Here is a 26,356-nt window from a genome sequence, read left to right on the forward strand (position 1 = left end):
AGACGGCTGAGTTTATTAACCCTTTAAAGCCGGTCGGAGTGGGCACGCTCCGATTTGCGTAGCTATTTTTAAATCCCGGTAGAACTGCAACCGCGTAAGCTAATGCAATAATTTTTTTTGCATATGAAACCGGAGGAGTTGTACTTTCATCTTATGCCATCAGCTTGCCCTAGGTCATGGTTTCCTTCCACATATAGCTTTGCAAAAATTGCATGAAAACCACTTGTAGCAACAAAAACATATTATTCCAGAAACAGGCTTTACCGATCCGATCACCTGTTCGTAACACTTCCTATGTTGGAATAGATCATCAGCGCAAACTATCGCACGTCCGCCATTACCGGCCCAAAACCGGACGTGATGTCATTTTCACGGAAATGTAGTTTTTTACCTTCAGGGCTTCATCAGCCTATACTTGTGTTTTTAAAAGTTATGTTTGACTTTATGACTTACTGTATTGTTTCTGGGATGCTTAGAAATCAAATTGCACTGCTGGAAATAGTTTATTTTGATGCATATGCTGTTTTTTTTGCAAATTTGCATTATAATACTTATTTTCGTTTTTCCTGCAGTATATAAAAATTGGTGTATTTCAAAAATAAAACTATGAAGATATTCAAAATAAATTTCCTGTGGTGGGAAACTATTTTGTGCAACTTTTTTGTATTTACAGTTTTGAGGCATAAGCCTCTTAAATTTCTCTAACTAGAAATATATGTTAAAAAATCAATGCTGCAAAATGCTGAATTTTAGTAAAAACAATGCTCTGCAGTTTGATACTGTCGTTACAGACAAAGCGGATGTTTAAAGCATTTGGACGCACATTTGAAATGCCATAAGTCTCCTTATCAGCTGGAAATATTAAAGCCATAAAATGACTTTTGAGAGTGGATAAAAACTATTGAACAACAGCAATGTTGAGCCTGTTCCAAAATTTGAATGTACATGTGTTGAAGGTGCGGCTCTTGTTGAATTATTAAACATATTTTTCTTCAATCTTTCGAGCCATAAAAAAAACAAAACAACTTTTAATTTTCTTCTGCTTGAGTCTCGGCCTCGGGTAGCTCTACTTATCATTGATGAGTCAGTTGTCTGTTTGTGCTACTTTTTTCAAGGAACAGTCGATTATTGGTAAGGGTGACTTTGTGTGTTTGGTTACTTACTTAAGTGGATGTACTGTGGAAAGTTTAACCTTACATACATAGATCTGACAGTACAGGTTCTGAGGTAACTATTTACAAAATGTATCCTATCCAAAAGTTCTTTGCAATGTTACATTGAGAAACATTATCCTTAACATATTTGACCCGCATAAAGTACTATGGCCATCACGCTGTCATTTAGAACTGTTTAAATAACTCGTGTCTTAAGTCATCCCATCATACAGAAAATAAAATAGCCGCATGGTTCACTTTTACATCACAAAATGTTAGAAATATAAGCCATTCATAACAACCGGAAAGGTTGGGAGTTTAAAATGCAAACCAATGGAAGCAGAAGTAGAAGACCATAATGTCACAGAGCACACGATGTCTCTTATTGTGTAGACATTTATAAATAAGAGCTTAATAAAGACGCTTCATTTCTTAAGAAATATGCAGGTGGAGTGGTCTTTATCAAAAGTAGAAGTCACGTCTGTGGCTATACCATTGTACACCACAACTTTAAAAATCTTTAGTGTGTGAGGCTGTGCAAATAAAGGGTGACTTGCCCTTCTTGAACCTGCTGTTGTGTTGCTTTTTGAGTGTTTGAACCCAGCGTGTGACAAACCATCTGTTGGGGGTTGTGGATTTGACACCTTAGCATTGTGAAAGTGGGGAAACACGCTTCAGGCTGAGCATAATAAAAACGCAATCATTCATCTTCCAACTGTATCTTTCTGTTCTGACTTCAGAGTCCTTGTTTGTTTACTGAGTCGTACTTTGGGAGTCATACTGTTGTGATGCTGGGGAGAAAAGGGTAAGGTGTGAGAGGCTAAACCATTACACACAAAACTTCAAAAATCTAAAGAGTGTGTGAGACTGCTAGCTGTGTTGTCCAGCAATAAACTTGTCTACAGTGTGTTAGTGACTTGTACTTCTGTCCCATTAAGCAACGGTTTAACAAATTTCACTGCAAACTATAAAAGGAATCTGGATTTAAATAGAACACAGTAGTGTTGGATTAAGTGCAGGATTAAGTCCTTCAACATTCACAATGACCAAAGTGGATGACTACAGGCATTTCTCTCAGTCAACTAATTGTGTTTAGGGAAAAAGCAGCTAAATACACTGAGATTGCTCCACATTGTTAGTGAGCTGTGGGTTTTGTCAAACTTGGAGTGAACAAAAGCAGAAAAACAGTAAAAGATTCGGATATTTGAAATTCTGGTTTATTTCATAAATACAATGAAACATTTTAGTCCACAGAGCAAAGTAGCATACATAATAAATCGATACACATAACACGGACAGTGAGAAGTAAAACTCATTGTCATACCAGATGTTATATTCTGTAAACTTAAAATAAACCCCTGAAATTAGAGTTTAGTGTTTTAAGTCTTCTATTAAAAAACACGAGTCAATACTTCTTTCTCGCAGCAGCATTGCTGAAGTGACACTTTAACGACGCTTAAATTCTCAGTCGTTATGATGATAAAACATGTTCTCTCATTAGCAGATGTCTGCACTGTCACTTGTCATGAAAATCTCCAGAGCCAGGGTTCAAGCTTCCTCTTCAATCACCATTGATCATTATTAGGGCCCACAAAAGATTTGTCACATTATCCCCATAAACAACATGCTTTTATAGAAATCATTGTTTCACAAAGATTTAGATTCTTGTTTCACAATGTGATGGCTGCACTTACGGCCACGCAGTGGTAATACCCACCATGTTAGTGTAGAGGCTTATAAGTAACATTGCATTCACATTTGTCTTTCTTTAAATATAGGAATTAATTTACAGGACAATAAATAACTGGTTTTGGTTTAGAGTTAATTCACATATCCACATAACACTGCATTCTAAAATAAGCGCGCACATTTTAGTTTACACTGTTATGTATGATTAATCTTTTGTTTTCTGAGTTACCTTAGTTGCAGCTGTTCCAGTCCCTTGATTAAGGAGCCAAGAGCTGGAAAAGGGGCGGAGCGAGCTTTAAAGGAAGACTGCAAATTGGTTCATGCCATAACTCGGGACCATGGGGGGGAATTGGAGTTCATTATGTTCGGTTTAGTTAGGTTTTGTGTGTTTTACCCCTTCTCCTGTTTTTGTGGGCTGATCAGCCACTATTTAAGTTTCCCCTCTGTCTCGTTAAGTTAGGTCAGTTTGCTTGAGTTATCAGTAGTGTTGTCAACTTTGAGTAGAGTTCTGTTATTTTGACCTCTTTTATGGGCCCAAGATTTTGATTCTTTTTGCATGATTTAACCAATTATGTTTTTTGGGTTAAATAAAAAAACATTTTTTTGGACTTTAACCTGTGCCTAAGTTTCCTTCACTGCTCGGTCCATCACACACAATGTGCATGAACTTAAAATCTTTAGAGTTTCATACTTATAAAGTATAGAAAAGAATACATTTATTCCAATGTATGAAATACACTTCTTGTAAAACAAAAAAAGTTGATTCAAAATGCATTAAAAAAGAAGAAGCTCCTGCCATCACCTTTCTCCTGTACACACACACACACACACACACACAGATCATAAATAGGAAGGATTGCAGCAGCTTTTTAGATTTTCACTCTTTGTTGGAATTAATATGAACAGCCACATAAAATTCATTCCAATTATTTGCCTCTGCTTCAATTAAGATGTATCTTTAAATCTACCTTACCTTTCTTGTTCAAAAAGTTTACTGACATAGTAAAGAAGTAGCTAGGGAACTCAGTAAGTATGAACAACAATAGCTTAGGGACACTTTCTCAAATAAAGAGGATTTCATCATCTGCAGTTCGTGAAAAAAAAAGTGCCACATTAAAAACAAATCAGCAGATCCACAAATTATGGATTTAGACTCTTTTCAGCTATAGAGGTAAAGGTATACTTCATGCACTTATCAGCTTACAGTTTAAAGGCTTGCATTAGAGTGCATTGGTGCACACTTGGGCATCTTATATTTAACATGGTTATACCATTGTGAATTTTGCTATATAAATATGCTCAAGAGTCTATCATATGTGTGACATCCAGCTAAAAATCGAAAATATATATTTTTAAATCAGTAACTTTGCAAATTTAGAGGAAATGTTTTTGGACAACAAATGAGTCGCCTTTAAAACAGGGTTTGAATAATTAGCGCTGACAGACAGGACCGTGGATGTCTTGGAGCAGAGAAGCACGCTGTATTGTTCCTTCTCTCTTATGCATAAGCAACGCCAGCCTGTCAGAAACGCTCTGTGTGGGCAAAGCTGGTTTGAACGCACGTCGAGGCATCAACTGGCCTTTCTGCCGGCTGGCTGGTCCCTCAGCTTTCATGCTGGGATCTGCAGCACAACTTCGCACTGGCCACTGGGGCACGGCAAAACTTGCAAGTCCTAGTCTGACTCTTCACTGCTCGCAAAGAATTAACAATTAAAGAAAGTGATCCAACACGAAACTCAAATCAAACAGCGCAGTCGGAATTGTCCACAACCACGCTCAGTTTCACAAATAAACAAAAAACTTGCACCAGCCATAGACACAGGAGGGAAAACTGAAAACTTCCCAGAAACTGACATTGTAATAAATTAATCACGCTAAAGTCGCCTCTACGCCTTTTTGGAAAGGTCCAGAGCCTTTATACATAGCATATGCCAAGCAGACTTAGTGCGAGATAAAGAATGTGTAGCCTTAGAATTTAACATTTACAGTATAAAGAGACACACAGGTCAGTACCTTCGCTATTGTCTCTAAACATTGAGATCCATTAAAAAAAACAATCAGTTTTATCAACAGAGGACCCATGAAACGAGCAAAGCTGACAGTTCTGAAGAGCACGGTGCATGCTCTCATTTCACAAGTTGGCCTACATTTTCCAGAAAGACCACACAGTTAAAACCTGTAAAAATACTGAATTAAGAGTTTTGCACTATGTTTCACCAAATTAAAAACAAATCCCGCAAAGCTGCTTCTAACACAAACATTTATCTTTCAGATCAGTGTCTAAAAAGCACCAAGCGCTGGAGCTTGCTGCTACTGGCGGATATTTTACCTGGATCTTTGTTTAAAAATGTCTTTCAGTCTATTGGTCCCTGTGTGCTCACAATCATCAATACCTCACTGGTTTCTGGTCAGGTCCCTGTTTATTGTAAGAATGCTGTTATTCACCCACTGTTAAAAAAAACCTAAGCTTGATGCTTCTCTTCTCAGTAGCTACAGACCGATTTCAAAATTACCGTTCATTGCTAAGATTTTAGAAAAGGTTGTAGCTAAGCAGCTTATAGCTGTTCTAGATGAATACAGCATTCTGGATAAATTCCAATCTGGCTTTCGTAGAGTTCACTGTACTGAAACTACATTTCTTAGAGTCTCCAACGACATTTTGATGAGATGTGATGCAGGAGAATGCTCCGTTCTGTTGATGTTGGACCTGACCTCTGCCTTTGATACTGTGGACCATCATATTCTGCTAGATAGGCTGAGACACTGGGTGGGTATATCAGGGGCTGCTTTGGACTAGTTTGAATCCTATTTGCATGAACGATCCTTTTCTGTGGCTACCTCTAAGTACAGTTCCTCTTCTACTTTTCTTGCCTATGGTGTGCCACAAGGTTCAGTTTTGGGGCCTTTATTGTTCTTGCTGTATTTACTTCCTCTTCAACACTTATTGAGCACTTTTAAGGACATTTCGTATCACTGCTATGCAGGGGCCTCAGTGTTCTGCTGATTGCTCACACCTGTTGGTAATTAAGCCGGGGACTCATAAGGCCAGCGCACTCAACCTCTCTTCGCCAGATTCTCAGCTAACCCTAGTTAGTGTAGGCCACCACTGTGATGTTGCACACGCTTTGTAAACTACCTTGTCTCATTGTGTGTTTCTCTCACAGCCACGCACCAAGTTGCCAGACACAAATCTCCGCCGAAGAGCTCCAATCCGGACGCTGGACCACCTGACAGTCCCACGGGCTGTTCACCCAACTCCCTGCCTGCCTCCCTGCCTCAACGCCAGGAATTTCGGACCACTCACCCGGACCACCCACTCCTCCACGCCACTACAGACCACCCGCGGCAAGTACGCAGTGCTAAGGAAAATTCAGAACGAACAGCTTGCCCATATTCCTCCTGAACCATACCTGAACGTCTGTACTCTATTTACAGGAACTGCTGTTTCCACTGACCAACACCAGATTGCTTACTTAGCCCAGGCTGCTTAAAACCCTTTTGGTTTAGTTGTGGCATTTTGCACTTGTTAAACGCACATTCCAGTTTCCTGTTTATGAACACTAACTGAGAAAATAAACGTTGTCTCTAAAACTACTTACGTGCTGTTCGGCGTCCAGCATTTGAGTCCTTTCTCTTTTGAGGCGGCCTCGGCCGTGACATGAAGTCCTTGTTTGTGCTCCTAAAAATTTTGTACCTAGTGTTATGGAAAACTTGGGTCCACTTGCTACATTTGCCAAACTGTCTATCAGGAACCTTGGTGTTACTATTGACTCAGCTCTGACTTTGGATGCCCATGTAAAATCTCTGGTTCGCTCCTGTTTTTATCACTTGAGAAACATTGCTACGCTGAGTCCCATTGTATCGCGCTCCGAATTAAAAATTGTCATTCATGCATTTGTTTCATCTCGTCTGGATTATTGTAATTCTTTGTTTACTTATGTAAAGCAGGGGTCGGCAACCCTAGGCACGCGTGCCACAGTTGGCACGCAAAGGGTTAACTGATGGCACGACCAATACTGGACTGGCCATCGGGCATTTGCTCGGTTTTCCTTTGTAACGGTATAAACAATGAAAGGTGGTGGATTGGCCAGATGCTGGTCGGTGTGTAAAAATAACTCAGTTGTTTGGTGGTGGCTATGGCGGAGCTTCCTCAGATTCAGTAAGTGGTGGAGGCCAGCAGGTGGATGAGGGAAAGGGGAGGCAGGAGGAGGAGAGACCCAAGGCAGCCGCCAGTCCGAGTGTCAGGTGAACTGAACTTCAGGTAAGAAGTTATGACCTGCAGTCTATCTGGGTCAGATATAAACCAAGTTTAGGTGGAGTTTATTTTCGTTGTGCTGACTTTTTACAGTCAGTTACAATAACTCGTACTGCGTGCTAGCTAGCATGACGGAGTTTTTATAGAGCTGGGTGGTGCTTTGATGTTAGTGATACCATAGTGAACTATATTTTATTCATAAGGTTAGTTGGTAGAGTTGCCTGTAAAAAGACGGAATCATCCCTCATTCAGAGAAAACATTACGCGTTTTGTATTATTAATAATAATAATAATAATAATAATAATAATAATAATAATAATAATAATGGATTGGATTTATATAGCGCTTTTCAAGTGTGGTGGCAGATTTCTTTTCTCATGGATTAATCACATATTTAATCATTAGGGGTGCAACGATATACAAAATTCACGGTTCGGTTCGATACTTTGGTGTCACGGTTCGATATTTTTTCGATACAAAAAAAATGTTCATGCCTTTTTAATTTGTCATTTATTAAAATTATAACTATATATTAACTCAAAAGTACAGTTTTTAAATTTAATGTTGCTGAAACAACAAAATAATAAAAATAAATAAATCTATCTGATCGAGAAATCACTCATCTTTGGAAAAGAGAGTTTATTACAGAGAAATGGCTCTTTCCAAAATAAAAGCTATACTATACGCTTCTTCTGGGCTATACTCTCAGCAGCATATTAAACATATCAGGTCCCCATAAGGTAATCCACCGAACGGATTTAATGAGTCTAATCCACTGTACGGATTTGTAAAATAAAAGGTTTTTTTAGGACTAATCCGCCGAAAGGATTTTCAAAATAAAAGCTTTAGGACTGACCGAGCACGCTCTCCGTGTAATAAAGAAAAAAAAAAAACTGCAAGCACAGGTACTTTCACATTAGATCCAGAAACAGGGTTTATTGCATTCTCAGGAGGATTTAGAGGTAACAGACAGGGACAGAGGAGAGGAAATAGAGGCAGAGGAAGAGGAGGATTTAGAGGAAAGGGCCAGAGATATGTAGGACAGACAGACTTACGCGAAAGAAGTGAAGAAAGAGATAATACGTGCTGGAATTGTGGCAAGGAAGGGCGTTTCGCCAGAGATTGCAGACATAAAACAGACAAACGGCAATATTCAAATGAATGACTAAATGAGAAAAAGCCAAATGAAAATGATAAAAGTGATGCAGAAGTATTTAATGTCTATCAATTAGTGTCTGAAGTAAAAGGCAAACTTACGCTGACAGTATATGTTAATAGCAAACCAGTGCAGATGTTATGTGATACAGGAGTATGTAAAACCGTTTTGAACAGAAAACCACAGGAAGTACAATTCTCAGAAGATACTCTAATAGTAAAATCAGCATCAGGTCACACTACAGTGCAGTGACTAATAAAACCCTTATTAAGTGAAAACTAGAGATCAAAATAGTTTAAAGTAGTTTAAAAAGGTTGGAAACAGACCCCACCGAATAGATATAAATATAAGAAGTACAAAAATAAAATAAATAAAGACAAAATTACATTAGACTTTATTTTTAACGTATTGAAACTAATAATAGGAAGGATAACAACCTGTAAGCTGATATTAACAATGACACATAGTTGGCATGACGACCATGCCCAGAATGTATAAAATGAATAAAAGGAAATAATTCACACGAAAACCTTTTAAATAAAATGGAGAGATGCATAAGGTACATTAGGGCTGTGTCATTGTTCAGCCAAGGAAAGTGTGTGAAAAGGTAAATGTCTCCAGCTTGGGAAAGGGTGAAACTGCAGATCACCCGAAGCCTTTGATGGATACAAAATAAAATATAAAATATATAATAATAAATTGCTTGGTTCGCCACGCAACAGAGAGAATGAATGTGACTGAAGGTTGGATCTGAGATGAGACAAACGGAAGACCAGTCTAAAAAGTACACAGTAAATTTCCCAGTGTTAAATCAGCAGTGTTAAAGTGTATTTACTCTAATAGAGTCATTATAACAACAGCTGGAGCAAAACGCCCCCCAGTGTGGGTGATGATTCGTGGAGTTAAAAGAGGCAGTGTCAATGTTACTCTAGAAAGCTCCTCCCACCACAGACTCGTTTTCAAACCAAGAGGATTTTTCCCCACGCCATTTTCTTCACATCAGTTGCAGGGTAAGTTGTTCATATTTACTTATTAAACCAACAATTCGACATTTTAAGCACAGGTAGCACGTTAAAATAAGGTTACATTCCTTTTGTCCATGTTTATTATATATTTCATTTTGTACCAGAAGCAAATGTGACACTGTCTGTATGCTAATGTAAGGTTGTTAATTAGCTTAAAAAGTTGACTGATATCAGTGTTGGACTGTAAGGCTTGTTATCAAAATTTATTTCAGTGTGTAGTGGTGATTGTGTTGTGTTCTAGCATGTTCGAAATTCCATTAAATTAAACCCTCCATGTGTTGGGATCTACATATTAACATTAGCTAGCTAACTAGCATTTTGGCTAACCTCAGTGCGCAGGCAATTCGCTAGTTATCGTTAAATTTTAAATTACCTAACCCAAGCATTAACTAATTAAAATTTTACACTAAATGTTACATCTTTCTTTTTTTCTTTTTTTGATACCTAGGTACCAGATATAGAGGTCGTTTTCAGTAAGGTTATTGTCTTATTTTAACTCTGCTGTCTTCAGCGATTTTACAGTTACAGGATTACAACCTTGCTTACAAGCTTGATAAAATATCCAAAATGTCCAGGATTCAGTTTTTAATGCTTTTTTTTAGTAGTTTGAATTTAAGATGACAGCGTTTGTATTTATTGTGAGTTGATGGTATTGACAAAAGTTACCCTGCTGCTTTTTCCATTTTGGTTACCAGACTGTTCAGTATGTTAAACTAAAGATGGACAAAATACTGACTCCCTAGTGCTAAGTTAGGTCAGACAAATGGTAAAAAGTAGTAGTTATTATTTTAGTTTTGTATTGAGGATTATATCTTGACACCTTGTTACACTGACATAAAAGTAACATACAGTGTAAGAAATCACATTGCAAGGCTATTTATGGGACTGTTTTAATATTCACATTTTCTGTTTACTGTAGTTCAATGAAGAGCACTGACTATAAGAAATTACTGTCTACAGGAAGCATGCTGCTTAAAGCAAAACTCGGAGGTGTGCAGAAATTTGTTAGAGTATCTGAGCCAAGCCTTAAGGAGTTTTTGATTGCCGGTAAGAAACCAACATTGTATTAAAAAGGTGTACAAGGGGCTTTAAATTCTTTTTGTTATTTAGTCTCTTCAAATTGCATTTTATGATTAATTGAAAATGATCTGTGTTTTGGAAGCATCTTAGTTATGAATGTATATTTAGTGGGGGGAAAAACTGCATAATGTGAGTGTCACTCCTTTTAATCTACCACTTATCAAGCATGTTAGTGGCGCTTAATAATTTAGCCTTTGTTTATCTGACTTTTTGAAAAAGTATCTTGAAATGATCTTCATTTTAAGCTACAAAACATTAAATGTCATGTCTTTTTGTTTACACAAACTTGTGTGCTTGTTTCCAGCATTTGTTTGGTGTGTTTGGTGCGCCAGCCATAACAGAAGGAGTGAAAGTTTTTGATAGTTCAGGGACTGAGTTGGATGAGGATGTTTTTGAGGATATAGTAACAGATCCCTCAACCGGGGTACTAACCATCAAATATGAAACAGGTTTGTTTGAGTGATTTGTGTTTCATTGGATGTCTTTTTTTTTAGTGTCATTATTACATTGTTTAATCAAAGAGTGTATAAAATGAGTCTATGGAGGGACCATGTAAACTGATTTGTTTTGCTCCTATTTTTAAGGTCTGGAAACATCTGTTGCAGAAGTGTCTCCTGAGCGGTTCCAGTTATCATCGCCACATTCATCAGATTCACAGGATACGGTCATCCTTTCAAACAGCCCTTTGAGGAAACGTCAGAAGCTGGATGCAGAAGCTAAGCAAGTAAGAGTTAACAGATTTCCACATTCTTCTAATAGTGTCTTTTTTGTTTGTAGTTTAAGTGTTCTGAACTGTAGTGGTTATATCAACATGTAGAATGTTTTTATTGTGTTTTCCAGTTGGTGGAATCCATTCTCACAAGCAAACCTGCATCTTAAGGATAAAGGACACTCTTTCGAGGATGCCAATGTTCACATTTTGGACAGAGAGGACAGATGGTTTGAAAGAGGAGTGAAAGAAGCCATCTATGTCCACTGTGAGCGACCATCTTTGAACAGAGGCGGGGGTTTACGACACCAACTCTCTGCCATCTATAATCCAGTTTTGAGATCCCTTCCCAGACGCCTTAACGCCCACTCACATCCTGGGCCATCTGACCTCAGGAATTCGCATGATAAGGTGGGGCCAGGTTTCACAATGAACACACCCGAAACTCTGGCTGATTGGGACCCACACCCAGTTTCACACCTTGGCTCAGGCGATTAGAGGATCATCAGGGGGTCCTTTTGTCCCTCTGTGGGGGGATACTCCCACTAGGTTTATATCTGGGACTCTCCACCATTTGACCTTAGAACTGAAGAAGCTTCTCGGATGAGAGGTGAAACGTCTTCAAGTAACTTAAAGAAGTCCAGACGCTTTTCTTTGCAAGCTCCTTTGACTACGATGACCTGGATGACTGAGAACCTTCACAGACATGTTATTGATGAGGATGATTCAACTTTATTAAAAACAAATATTTTTTTCAGGCTGGGACAGTGACCTCCCAGCGATTCTATTGCTATTGCATCTGATTCCACCATCTGGTCAGGGTCGGAAGAGACCAGGAAAGGTGTCAGCTTCTCAAGCAGAAAGGCATCTTGTGGTCTTCAAGAAGGTTTGTTTCTTTTCTATTTTTATGGTATGAATTACCAGTTTAAGAAACACTTGATTCTTATTGCCTGTCTGTATTCGTCTTTTCAGACTGGAACAAATATCCAAGAGCACCTTGATGCCATCACTACCAGCACTCAACCCTACCTCCTGGCTGTTGGGGTGAAAAAGAATGACATCCACCAGTTCTTCATTATTCTTGACAAGAATGCCATACCATGCAAGTCTACCTCTTCACTTGGTGCTTTTGATGAACTGTTTAAAGCACATTTTGTGTTTGGCACATCTTACAACACCATGCTTCACAACATGTACACGTTCATCCAAACCACTGTGTACAATATAGATGTTGGCAAAGTCAAAGAAAGTCCCAGAGTTGCTGAAATAAGGACAAGGTTGCTTCGTTAGGGCTTGAAGGTTAATTCTCCATCATGAAGCGTTTTGTCTGTCAGGCTGAGTTTACTGGTTCAAACATGCTTGTTAGGCATTTACGGTTAGTCCATGGTTACTTACCTGGAAGAAATCTTCGCCTTAAATGTGACCAGCGTGACTGTGGCTGTGTGTTTGGCACTTTTTCAGGTTTTAGAAAACATTTAAATACCAAACACCTTAACTATTTCGACCAACAGGCTGACACTGATGTTAATTTACAGCCTGATGTGGCAGTTAAAGAAGTTAGCACTACAGGGGAGGTGGTGTCAACTAATGTAGAAGAAACACCCACAACATCTGAAATGTTGAAAAGTTCAAATAAGAGCACTTTGGAAATGTGTGCCTCTACTGTTGCACAGCTCAGGGCAGCTGGATTAAGCCAATCTACTGTGAATAGTTTTGTCTCCTCAATGGAGGAAGTGTTTTTTGAGATTCATACTCAGGCTAAAGATGCAGCTTTACAGAGCTTACCTTCACAGGACACTACAAGTAAAAAGAAATTAGAGCAGTCATTCAAAAACTTTGAAAACCCATTCACACTGTTAAATTCAGAAGCTAAACGAAATAGGCACTTTAAACAAAAATGGGCAACTGTTGAACCTGTTGAAATGGTGCTTGGCACAAGATTTGACAGTAGAAGAAACAAGATCACAGGGACTTTTGATCAAGTCATTGTAACTGATAGGTTTGCATATGTTCCTATTTTGGAAACACTGAAAACTATCTTTCAAAACCACCATGTTGTCGACATGTTCAAGGCGAGGAATATGTCCAGAGAAGGTGTGTATGCAGACTTAATCGATGCTGCCTATGTTAAAAGATGTCCCCTATTTTCTGCAGAAAAAGATGCCTTACAAATTCAACTGTTTTATGATGACTTTGAAACTGCAAATCCCCTGGGCTCTAAAAAGGGTGTACATAAATTAGGTGCAATATACTTTACACTAAGGAATTTTCCTCCAATCTTTAATTTGTTGTTGGTCAATATTCATTTGTGTGCTCTTTTTCATGCACAAGACTTAAAGCGTTATGGCTTTAATTCAATCCTTGAGCCACTTGTCAATGATCTGAAAGTTCTTGAGACAGAGGGACTGAAACTTCCCATGTTTAAACACTTGGTTCATGGCACTGTAATCCAGGTCACTGGGGACAATCTTGGCTTGCATAGTCTGTTTGGGTTCGTGGAGTCATTTGCAGCTTGATATTGTTGTCGTTTTTGTCTGCTTGAGAAGGATTGTTTTCAAAGTGTGTTCTGTGAAGATGATTCTGGTGTTGCACTAAGAACTCTTGATATGCATAAGCAGCACTGTGAAAGTGTACAAAGAGATCCTACGCTACCTCATGTATGTGGTGTGAAACGCACTTGTCTCTTGAATTCACTTAAATATTTCAACACAGCCAACAATTTTTCTGTAGATATCATGCATGACATTTTGGAGGGAGTTGCTCAGTTAGAGGTGAAACTTGTGCTGCAGTACATTCAGGAGAACTTCCTAAGTGCTGAACAACTTGCTGGTAGAATACATGCCTTTGACTATGGCTTCAATCAGCAGCGAAATCGCCCACCAAGGGTAAAGTTGTTTGATGGCAGTAATGATTTAGGACTAAATGCAATTCAATCTTGGTGCTTATTGCGTAATGTACCTTTGATGTTTGGCGATTTAGTACAGGTGGGTGATAGCTACTGGTATCTTCTACTTCTGCTTCTACAAATTGTCAATATTGTGTTTTCACCAGTGCTGTCAGAAGGTATGACAATCTACCTCAAACATTTAATTATTGATCATCATCAGCTCTTTAAGCAGTTATTTCCTACACTCAGTCTCCTACCAAAGCATCACTTCATGATACATTACCCTCGCAGTATACGAAATATTGGCCCAATTCTGCACATGTGGTGCATGCGTTACGAAGCCAAACATAACTTCTTTAAGAAGCAATTAAAAAGCTTTAAAAACATTACAATGACATTGGCCAAGAAACACCAAAGTTGTATGGCCATGTATCGGGAGTCTTTTAGCCTCGAAAGATTAGCTTTAGGACCAGGAAAGATGGTGACACTTGGAGAGCTGAAAGAAGGTCCAGAAATTGCTTTAAAATTTGGAGCTGCATTGTCTACCAGTGTTTTTTCAGCTAAGTGGATAAAACATCATGGTACAGAGTACCGCCCTGACTTTATCATCTGTTCAGAGGTAGTGTCTGAGATTCCAGTGTTTTATAAGATCAAAAGTATTGTTGTGAAAGATGACATTGTATTGCTCTGTGGAAAACTGATGGAAACCCTGTGTTTTGATGACCATTATCATGCATTTAAGGTCAGAATGCACCCCAATATGGTGCTGAAGGTGTTGAACATAAAAGAGCTGTGTTACTTCAAACCATTTGATCTTCAAATGAAGTATGGCACTTCTGATTCCTCCCTGTATGTGGTTCCATATTGTCATTTTATGCCGAACTAAATTCATTGTTTTAAAGTGTTTTATGACTGTTTTTGTGTGTGTAGTGTTTTATGTACACTACATGAGATGTTTTAACATTTTGAGCCTGACATCAAAATAAAGCCGTTAAACGTATTATCGAGTTGTGGTTTTTGCTTACTTGTTTTATATTTTAAAGCATTATTAGAAACCAGGTTTTCATGCTGGAAGAGGAAGAGTTTTAGTAACACTACTTGGTGTAAAATTAATTAAAAATTTTACTCTATGAGAGCTAATTTTTCACAAGAAAAAGTGTATGAATAACACAGTATAGAGTAACATCAACTCTCATCAGAGTTATTTGAACCCCCAGTGTTAACTTCAAATAACTCAATTCAGTGTTAAAAATCAGTGGAATTTTACTCAAATAGAGTTAATTTATCACTATGATAGAGTAAATAATATGACACTACTAGTAGTGTTAGGTTCATTTAACACTGCGGTGTTACTCAGTGTTAAATTTTTACTCTATTTAGAGTTAATTTTACTCTAAAATTTTAACACTATTGAAAGAGTTGATTTAACACCAATTCCGAATGGGACCAAATAGACTCGGGACCAGTGTTAAATTTAACTCTTTAAGTGTTATTTTAACACTCCGAATTTTACTGTGTAGGCACAAACCTGTTCAGAGAAAAGCAAATTTGTACAGATTGGATGAATTCTAAATTATCTGTTTGCTGAGTAAGATGATCCTAACTATTAAATTGACTCAGTAGTAGTATAATGGTATACACTAATAAAATATTGTAATATACTATTGTTATTATATAGAAAGAAAAAGATGATAATATTAATAATGACATAATATTAATAATAAGAAGCAACCTAGTCAGTTATGATGCGAGGTGGATGATTGTTATGAAGTAATCTGCATCAAGCTTAAGGTTTGCTCAAACTCAGTATAATGACATATGAGATGAAGAAAATAAAGAAACTATCTAGACTAATTAAGTGCATAGAGGCACTTAACCTGCTTGAAAGTCTGTCATTTATCCTGGATGAAACATTACTGAGATATAGAGCACACCTATAATAACAATTAATAAGCCAAACCCTGTAGACAACAGCTAAAGCTACAGGATTGAGAAGCTGAATTAAATAAGTGATGTAAGTAAGTTGATGAGCATGTTACACATTTTCTTTTATTTTTATTTATTTGTTTTTAGAGCAGAAGCCGCATAAAAGCCAACACACGCAGCTGTCTGTGAGCTCAGTTTTTCCCTCACACTTCTGCTCTGTTTCAGTAGCAGCATTTTTCTTTTTGTGTCCTGACTCATGTATGTTTCCTGTTTTGTTTGATTATTTTATTTTGTTAATTTGGAAACAAATTTGTGACCATACTTGTGGATCACAGTGACACATAGTGATTAGGCATATGATTTACAAATGCCTAGTTTTAGAACTGTGAGCAATTCAAAGTTTAAAAAAAAAAAAAAAAAATATATATATATATATATATATATATATATATATATACACAAAAAACCCTAACTTCAAAGTTTGAAATGTGTAAGATGTGTGAGATGGGTGGATTCTTTGAAAAACTAGAAATTATCTAAAAATGCATTAAGTGAAAATGTAATGTTGCATCTATAGAGAAGAAAGAAGAAGCATTTAGTTATTTAAAAATAGGCATTACAGACAGATACAGTTTTAGCACTGCCTGACTATGATAAGTCTTTCTACTTACGTGTAGATAGAGGAGCAGGTTATATGAAAGCTGTGATAACACAGGCATTTGGAGAAAAACAACGCTTGTTAACATTCCTGGTGAAATTTAGACTCGTGTAAATTAGACTCTGTAGCGTCAGGCCTGCCTGCATATGCAAGCCTATGCAGCCGCAGCAGAGGCAGTAAAGGAGTCAGCTGCACGTATGTAGTCATATGTGCATATGAATTGCACGTAGGCCAAAATATAAATATGTACACTGACAGCCAGTTTGTTTTTTCAGCAGTGCACCACTTTGCAAAAATTTGGCATAACAGAGGTATGGTCACCTCTACGGATAACCCCGTGCAACACGGCAGCTTATTAAAAATCTTATTGGAAGTGATCAGCTTGCCAAAACAATTGGCACTTTGTAAATGTGCAGCACATCAAAAAGGCAATTTTATTGTCACAAAAGGAAAATAATTTTGCAGATCAAACAGCAAAGCAGGCTGCACAACAAACGATAACGCTTCTAACATCCGAACATTGTACACAAATACCACTTGATGTACTAAAAACCGAACAAAAAGCTGCAACAACCACTGAACAGAACAAGTGGCTGAAATGTGGAGCACAACTGAAAGATGACTTAATGGTCTGTGATGGAAAACCAATATTACCAGAGTCGTTACACAGGACAGCAGCTGTAGTGACACATGAAGTAATACATGTGTCAACAGGAGGGAAATATAGTATAGATAAACAATACACACTTTTACACTATAAATTTTGAAACCTCAGCGAAAAATTTGTAAGAACATGCCTATTCTGTCAAAAACACAACTCATAAGGAAACTTAAGACCTAAGAGAGGCCAGTTCTCCACACCATCCACATGGATTTTATTGAATGAATGTCAAGGATTAAAATATGCCTTAGTGATCATAGATGTGTTTTCAAACTGACCAGAGATATATCCAGTAAAAAGCAGAGGCAATCTTCATTGCAAAATGCTTATGTAAATCATTTTATTCCAACATATGATATCCCTTCTCTGATAAGATCAGACAATGGGACACATTTTGTCAATGATGTGATCAGTAAGGTCTCTGAAGCACTAGGATTCAGTATAAGAAATCATTGTGCTTATCATCTATGGAGTGCAGGGTTAGTAGAGAGAACTAACGGCACCATAAAACAGAGACTCAGAAAATGCCTGAAATAGATAAAAATGCAAAGAGTTTAGTTTATTTAAAAGGCAGTGTGTGTGAGAGGATTATGAAATTATTGTGTGAATGACGTTACATTTTAGATTAAAAGTTAGTAGAATTACAGAGGGTTTGTAGATTGTAAATACAAAATGAGTTTGATTAGCCTGAAGAAACACAAAAGAGAGTAACAGGAAGTGTGTGTGTGTGTGACAGGACCTTTGCATGCCCATATAAGGAGTGAGCACCCAGAGAGAAAAACAGAAGAGACAGACTCTAGCCAGATGAAGCAAATGGAGGCTTTAAGAAAAGAAATGAAAATGATATGAATGGTATGGTTTAGTGTGTCAATATAGGTCACAAATAAATAAAGGTGGACTTTTCTCAACCTAGAATTTCGAGCATAGCAGCAAAACCATAGATTAACATAATTGGGAGAAAACAAGCCAAAGTTTGGCTTAAAATTTTACAGCTTGACCTCCCACTTGTCCCGATCCTGAGAAGAAGCTCAAAGGACAGTCAATCTCCTGATGAAGACCAACAGAATATCGTGGAATTGAAGAATTAACAGCAGGCTGGTAAGAACAGTGTGACATAACTGTTTAAAGGCACTGAATGTGATATTTTGCCTGGCTGGGACTTAATCTAAAAGAAAGAAACAGAGAAGAAACAGATTGTTGTCTTAAATCTCCAGCAAACGCAAAGGACACTTAGAGAAGGGTACAGGGGCCAGTGGGAAGGTGAAGCCCAGAGGAGTATAATTGGGTTGAAATTGAAGCCTGAACTCATGATGTTGTTTAGAGATGTCCACCAGATCACAACAAAGAGGTAAACAAAAATAGAAAACACACATATATAAATTGTTACATGTGAAATTATTTTTGGAAAGAATCAGAAGTAAGATAGTTTGAATCAGACCTCAGTGAAAAGATGCATGAATTGATGCAAGTGAACTAATAGATAAATCTGTTAGAAAGACAACTTTAGTAGAATGAATGGCAAAACTAGTAGAAAATAGGGATATTGTTTTGAACTGCCGTGCGACGCTTCTCAAGTCTCTTGCAGATTAAAACCAGGTGAAGGTCCATACCAAGTACTCCTAACGACGCCAACAGCTTGCAAAATCGCTGAGAGGCCCTCTTGGATCCACCAGAGCCATTGCAAAAAGTGGAAGTGAGTGACAGCACAACCTAAAGACACCACCACCCCGACTCTTTGGTGATCTACAGGTGAAGGGAGGGCTGATTGGGTATATCCCGCCTTCTACTTCTCGCCTGTAGTCTACTCACCAGAGCAAATCGGTGTGTCTGGTCATCATGAAGATTATTCTGTTTACCACCTTGGCCCTGCTGCTTACAGCATGGACTCTGATGCACTTAAAGGATCAAGAAGCCAACTTGCATAGAAGAGCATGGACATATGACAACTCACACCTGACTGAAGTGACACAGGACCACATCCATCCCTGGATGAACAACGCCTGGTATAGAAAATATATAATCGCAAAGAAGGCAAAGATTGTTATATATGCTCACACATGCCTGCTACAACACAGCATGCTAGATTATATGGCAGACTTATGAACATGATTCAAGTGACATGTGCAGCAAGCTTTGCCAGTCTAGGTTATCAATATTTAGGAATTGTCCTAAACCACAGCGACCTCCTGACTATTGGACTATAGTTTTGGGCTGTTTTTAAATGCATCGACCAGCATCAACAAAGAGCAAAATCAGGAAATTGATGCCATAAGAATAACTGTTATGCAACACCGAGTGGCCCTGGACATGATCTTGGCAGAAAAGCGCGGACTGTGTGTTTTGTTTAATATAACTTGTTGTACATATATTCCAGACAATGTGCATTCTGATAATATGACAAATGCTCTACAATTACTTAGAAACGTTCAACAGGCACAGGTAACCGATTGGGCAAATTCACAAAGTAATTGGTGGGATTGGTTTATGAGCGGCTCATGGAGAACACTGATGTTTAAGGTTTTAATGTTTATTGGCCTAATACTTATCATGTTTTGTATCTTTACTACATGCATTATCCCCTGTGTAAGAGGAATGGTATCAAGAATGATATCTCAATCTCTTGTTGCATATGTTACTGTGCCAGACGAGGAAGAAGGAGAAGACGATGAGTATGAAACTAATGTGATGAATGATTATGTTTGAATGATACACATTTTATGACGACCAGACCGAAAGCACTCACAATGTAGGGTCTGTGTCTGAAACACATTGATGTATTTGCTTAAAATCGCTACAAACAGGAGGGAATGATAAGAGATTTTTTAGTTTTGTGATTACTGTTTAGTTGTAGCTTTATTTAAGATAGGAGAGCTTGTGAGTTGGAACCACCACAGGAAAGGAAAGTGGAACCAGATGTGTAGAGGAATGCGGGGACATGCGATACTACCTCCTGAGATAACGGTGTCCCCCCTCTCTCACTCTTCTTTTAAGGAAATGTTTAAGTTTCTATACATACCAAGCTGCCTCCTGTTTCAGCAGATAAGCGAACAGTTTTTCTTCTATTATGGAAATGTTTTTGTATACTGAACATACCACTCCTACTTCCTTGTATGCTTGCTTGGTATAAATAAAGAATGCTCTGAGAGCCCTGGGCGGTTTTTCTGTCACATCTGTTGTGCGCACTTTGAAAGCAGAGCAGATCGGACCGTGACCGCCCATGCGCATGTAAAAAATTAGATATCTGAGTGTGACTTCATTTGCCTTTCTAATAACTTTTCTCTTCACAGCCTCCTTGTTCACCTGATCTGAACCCCATTGAGAACCTGTGGTCCATCATCAAATGTGAGATTTACAAGGAGGGAAAACAGTACACCTCTCTGAACAGTGTCTGGGAGGCTGTGGTTGCTGCTGCACGCAATGTTGATGGTGAACAGATCAAAACACTGACAGAATCCATGGATGGCAGGCTTTTGAGTGTCCTTGCAAAGAAAGGTGGCTATATTGGTCGCTGATTTGTTTTTGTTTTGTTTTTGAATGTCAGAAATGTATATTTGTGAATGTGGAGATGTTATATCGGTTTCACTGGTAAAAATAAATAATTGAAATGGGTATATATTTGTTTTTTGTTAAGTTGCCTAATAATTATGCACAGTAATAGTCACCTGCACACACAGATATCCCCCTAAAATAGCTAAAACTAAAAACTACTTCCAAAAACATTCAGCTTTGATATTAATGAGTTTTTTGGGTTCATTGAGAACATGGTTGTTGTTCAATAATAAAATTATTCCTCAAAAATACAACTTGCCTAATAATTCTGCACTCCCTGTATTCGTTGTGTTCCGACTAGTGCTGTCAGTGTTAATCTCGTTGAAATGACGTTAACGAGCTACCGCGGATCGCCCGTGCGTGGGACTGGACGGCTAACACGTTAACAAGCTAACTGCGCTAACGCACCAGTTCCCATCAATGTAATTGAGCATTGCGTGGCACATTCGACATACTGTTTTACTTTTGTCCATGACGCGCTTACCTTCAGGGTCATACTTCACATGAAAACCAAAATAGTTCCAAACGCCAGATGTGAATGAGGGTGGGGGAGGTTCAATTTGCCATGTTGCAAGGAGCTTAACTTCTGTCTCGCTAGCTTGCCCTGCGCTCAGTGAATCTGCGTTCGACTACTCCGCCTAGGCTTCACTGTCGAGCGCAGATCCACTGAGCGCTCAACACAGACAGCATCGTCAGAAGAAAAGTTGATAAAATAAATTAAAAATTTTGTATTGTTCGATACATATGCGTACCGAACCGAAAGCACTGTATCGAACGGTTCAATATCGATACGAGTATCGTTGCACCCCTATTAATCATGTCACATTAGTTATAGTAATATCTCTTTCTCACTTTACTATAGTAAGAGCACTCCTGTCAGTACTTTACATGCATGTGGAAAGTTAACACAGTGAGGCCATTGTAATGGGAGACGTTAAACAGATAGTGAGGTTCCTTCTGCTTATCAGGGATGTAAATCCTAAGGTGATGGCTAAGCAGAAAACAAGGTCATAATTCTCTCTGTGAGGGAGGCAGACTGACAGAAGCGAGGCTGCCATATCGCGCCATCGGCGGTAGGGTAAAGTGTCTTGCCCAAGGACACAACGACCAGGACAGAGTACGGGGATCGAACCGGCGACCTTCCGGTTACAGATGCGCTTCCCAACCCCCTGAGCCACGGTCGGATTAAGGTGAAAAGGAACACAGTTTACTTCAGCTAGAATGAAAAAAAGACACAAAGCTGGAGTTATTCTGTCGTTACGCTGCACAGCTGCCTCTTCTCCTCTCATTCTCTCCCCTCCCTCTCCTGTTGCTACTTCAATCATGAAACGATCATTGATCAGCTGATCGGCTTTTCTCTCGTTTGTTTATCGCCCACTTTGCGCCAGAAAGAAGAAACCAGTGGATGTCGCACTAAACAACAGCAGCACGTTTAAGCTTGATCAGCTGTTGTTAGAATTTATTTAATATTACTTTCTAGTATCAGCTGATGTTTGCTGGAGCCACAGCTGTAAAAGCTGCTGGTTATGATGGATTGTATATCTGGTGAGAGGGAAACATGAAGATGAAACCAGGAGATGTCCTTACTGAATCATCAGAGCTGAACAGGTGATAGAGAAACAGGTTTACCTTTTAGGTGACATGAATGAGTTGAAGGGAAGTTATGAACTGTTTCTGAGAGACAAATGACACCAGGATCATTTTCTAAGTAGCTGACAGCTGGTAACTGTGCAGGGGCGGGTCTAGCAAATTGTCCAGGGGGCCAGGTGGGGCATTAACAGGGAAAGGGGGGCACAAAGAAATACTTTCTTATTCTCATTAAAAATGTCTGGCTGTTATTAAATAATTATCTGAAGCTTACAACCAAAGTTTTTATCTGATGTAAAATGTATAGAAATCATACATATAACATCAAAGTAGCTGGAATCCATAGCTGTGCGTGTTCATGGAGCTGGCATTGTCACCTGCTGGACATCACTACCTGACAAGTTTAACTGTCTTCATAACATAGCAGAGGCCTTATTGACAGTATTTGGCTCTACATATCTGTGTGAGCAGATTTTCTATCACATGAGTGTCCCGGGGTAGCCATCTGAATGCTGGACACTGGGAGACCTGTGTCTCTGAGTGGGAGACCAGAGATCACATTAACATGTGTATCTCTGTATTAACAAACATGCCATATTGGCCCAGTTTATTTTTCTTATCATTGTTGTGAGGAGACCATAAATAGCATTTGTATTTTCTGTATTTGCTGTTGTGGAGTTCTTGTTATGGATAAAAAGTGTCTTTTTTTTTTTTTTTTGGTTTCAAAATAGCTGATAACTATTCGCTGATAGCTGCCAACATCTGCGAACACATATAATTCTATAAAGTTGGATGGATGGATGGAAGTTGTTCTATATAGTGTGTAACTGTTAATATAGAGCGTTATTAAATTTATTGCTAATACAATCATATGGCACACTGGCTTCTGAGGAAATTTTAAATGGCACTCGCCAGGGCCGTGCAGAGAGGTTTAAAGGGGCGGGTGCTCAAAGTTAAAAAGGGGCACATTGAACCAGGCTGAATAACAACAACACACATTCATCAAGAATCTAATATGGGCAACAAGGCAAAGCAAACGTAGCCGATGTTTTACCTGATGGGTACAATGTTGCTGCTGAGGGGTTGCTGTGGATAGTGCTGGAGGGCAGGGCTGTGTTGATCAGAGACTGTAGACATTAAAAAGTCCATAGGAGAGATGGTAGCTGATTAAACAAGTGTCATGAGATAATAACAAAATGCAATCACTCTCCACTTGCTGTCACATCTTGCTATTGCAATAAACTATAATCTAATTATCCACACCTAACAACTCTTGCACTTAATCTATAATAAAATGATGACAGAAAAATGTTATAGCACTGCCTTTAGTAGCCTCACACAGCTCCTACAGTTTCCTCCTCATGTCCTTACCAGCCATGTCTGGACAATGTTATATCATGAGTAATATTTTTTTTAAAAATCCATCTAAATAAAACACACACATGCACGCACACACAGTGACATTTTAGACCTTCTTCAGAATACTGTGTATACTATGGGCATCACGGTGCTGATCCAGAATCCTTACATTATTATTTATTACTAGAGCTACAATAATAAAGCAATGAGGAGGGGGAAGTAATAAATATGAAATAATGTATTTATGATGATTCCATTTGTTTCACTATCCACTCTGTGCAGGGAGAAAGCTTATTACATTTTTAAACTGTAGAGATACAATAATTTTACTGCTGTAAAATCCAAATTGTCTTATTTAAAATATAAATCTAATATAATCTGCTTCTTAATGTATGTTCTTTAAAATACAGCGTGTGTTTTTTAATATATTATAATTATAATAATGCATAATTATGTGGACATGCATATTAGATCGTTTTTTAGTGAAATATAATCCCTCCAGAAAGGCAGGAAAAGCCCTGTAACTTACTTTAAAACTAAATATGTTCCCAAAAACGGTGGACAGAGCTACAGACCCATGACAGCCAGGTAGCCAGCAGCAATGACCAGCACTACTTGTGCAGTTAATAAAAGGACAGGTAATGTTTGTCACGCTGTTGCACACACAGCACGCTCGTTTGTTTCAGTTCGTCAGTTGCAACAAGACAGCTTACCAACGTGTACATAATAAGCTAATACTCCTGTGTGCTATACACTACAGTGTACGCTGTACACCTACTTACTGGTTTTGTCGCATCAGTCTGTGTCTCTGAGTTAACTTGTGTTTCTCCTACAGCTCCGGACCGCAAAAAATGCGCGTGCTGTTTGTGAGCTCGTTCCCGGCTCGTAACCAGCGCGTGCCGTCAAGGGCGATCATTGGTTAAATGTGATCATGTGACTGATGCAAGCCAGATCCTTTTATTTAGCAAAACTGTGATTAATAGTTAAATATTATTGTTGAGGGGCACAGACAGGACTCCGCACGCACACACACATAAAAAAAAAAAAAAAAAAAAAAATTTTTTTTAAAAAGTTGCCTCAACAAAAGGGCACTTTGGGCACCCATCAGGAAAGGGGCGGGTGCTCAAGCCCCTCTAGCCCCCCCCTCTGCACGTGCCTGGCACTCGCCATCAGAAAGGTTGCCTACCCCTGATGTAAAGCCTCTTTGGAGCATCTGCGAGTTGTTAAGAACGCTGCTGCAAAGCTTCTGACCAAGTCCTCCAAGTACTCCCATGTCACACCCCTGCTGATTCAGCCGCACTGGCTCCCCGGTAAATTCAGAATCCACTTTAAGGTTTTGACCTTGACTTTCAGGGCTCTGCATGTACAAGCACCAACATATATAAGTGAACTTTTACATCCATACATTCCCAGCAGGTCCCTGAGGTCATGTGACCAGGGCTTGCTGGTTGTCCAACACACGAGGCTGAAAACAAAAGGCAACAAAGCTTTTGTAACTGTGGCCCCCAGATTGTGGAACTCTCTCCCTTTGAGCCTGAGATCTGTGGACTCCGTGGTCGCTTTTAAAAAAACAGCTAAAAACTCATCTTTTTAAACTTGCTTTTGGTTAGCTTCTGTGAAGCACTTTGTGATTTTTATCTTGAAAGGTGCTATATAAATAAAATTTTACTTACTTACTTATTGTCACGGATTTCTAGAATCGATTCGATTCAGATTCACAGGGTCCCAAATCGATCGATTCGATCAGGGAGAGGATGGACAGACTGTTTTCACTTCTTGAAAAATCAGTTCCAATATCAGTTATGCATTAAGAAATGTATTTATTTGAATATTTTGTGACATTGTTATATGTGTTGCATTAGTTTGAAAGTTTTTTTTGTTATTAATAAATTGATTACAACAAACACTAACTGTCACTGAACTCATTTTATTTTCAGGTATTTTTAACATCTATGAACATAATGGTCACTTTGAACAATTTTACATGGATACTGTTAAATTCTCATCATTTTATTCCATACAATTCTCATTATTCCATGCAACACTTTTGAGCATAAACCATCCGTAGGGGAGATGAGCGCGGGAGGGTGTCCGCCTGATCTCGACGTGTCTCAGCATTTCTCACATTCTTATACCTTCAGCCCCTCTTCCACAGTCATAAAACCTAAACATCCACATTCTTTATCCCACTTTTCGAGTTTCATCGCTAAATTGGTGTACTTAGGTGCTGCTTTTACAACAAGGAAGCAGGTTTTCTCATTAGCAGAAATGCTTTTACAACAAGGAAGCAGGTTTTCTCATTAGCAGAAATGCTTTTACAACAAGGAAGCGGGTTTTCTCATTAGCAGAAATGCTCAATAGACAGAAGAACAGAAACCCTAAAAGAAAATTACAGTGAGATTAAGAGAAACGGCCTTGTTTTACGCACACCACGGGTCAAGAAGGAGTCAGAATAATTTTTGTGTGTGTATATTTGTGTGTATTTATCCCACTTTTCGAGTTTCATCGCTAAATTGGTGTACTTAGGTGCACAAGATTGAAAACAATTTATTCTGAAAAAATGCAGATGAAGAGTTGTTTGTTGACAGTATAGATGGTTTGTTTTTAAACCTCTTACCACTCACAGAGTCCCCGGTGACGGTCTAGCTATGTCAGATGCC

The 26,356-nt window shown here is 38.6% G+C and overlaps 1 protein-coding gene across 1 annotated transcript; it reads left to right on the forward strand.

Moving 5' to 3' along the window:
* Nucleotides 1-11,820: 11,820 nt before the first annotated feature.
* LOC146388464 (uncharacterized) lies at nucleotides 11,821-14,402 on the forward strand (the record flags this gene model as incomplete). Its single annotated transcript, XM_084924845.1, has 2 exons — nucleotides 11,821-11,955; nucleotides 12,042-14,402. Coding segments are annotated over 2 exons (453 nt in total), but the record flags the coding sequence as incomplete, so codon positions are not given.
* Nucleotides 14,403-26,356: the final 11,954 nt, after the last annotated feature.

This window comes from Perissodus microlepis, chromosome 4 (assembly GCF_051167445.1).
Source record: "Perissodus microlepis isolate ML-2025 ecotype Zambia chromosome 4, ASM5116744v1, whole genome shotgun sequence".
Classification (NCBI taxonomy): domain Eukaryota; kingdom Metazoa; phylum Chordata; class Actinopteri; order Cichliformes; family Cichlidae; genus Perissodus; species Perissodus microlepis.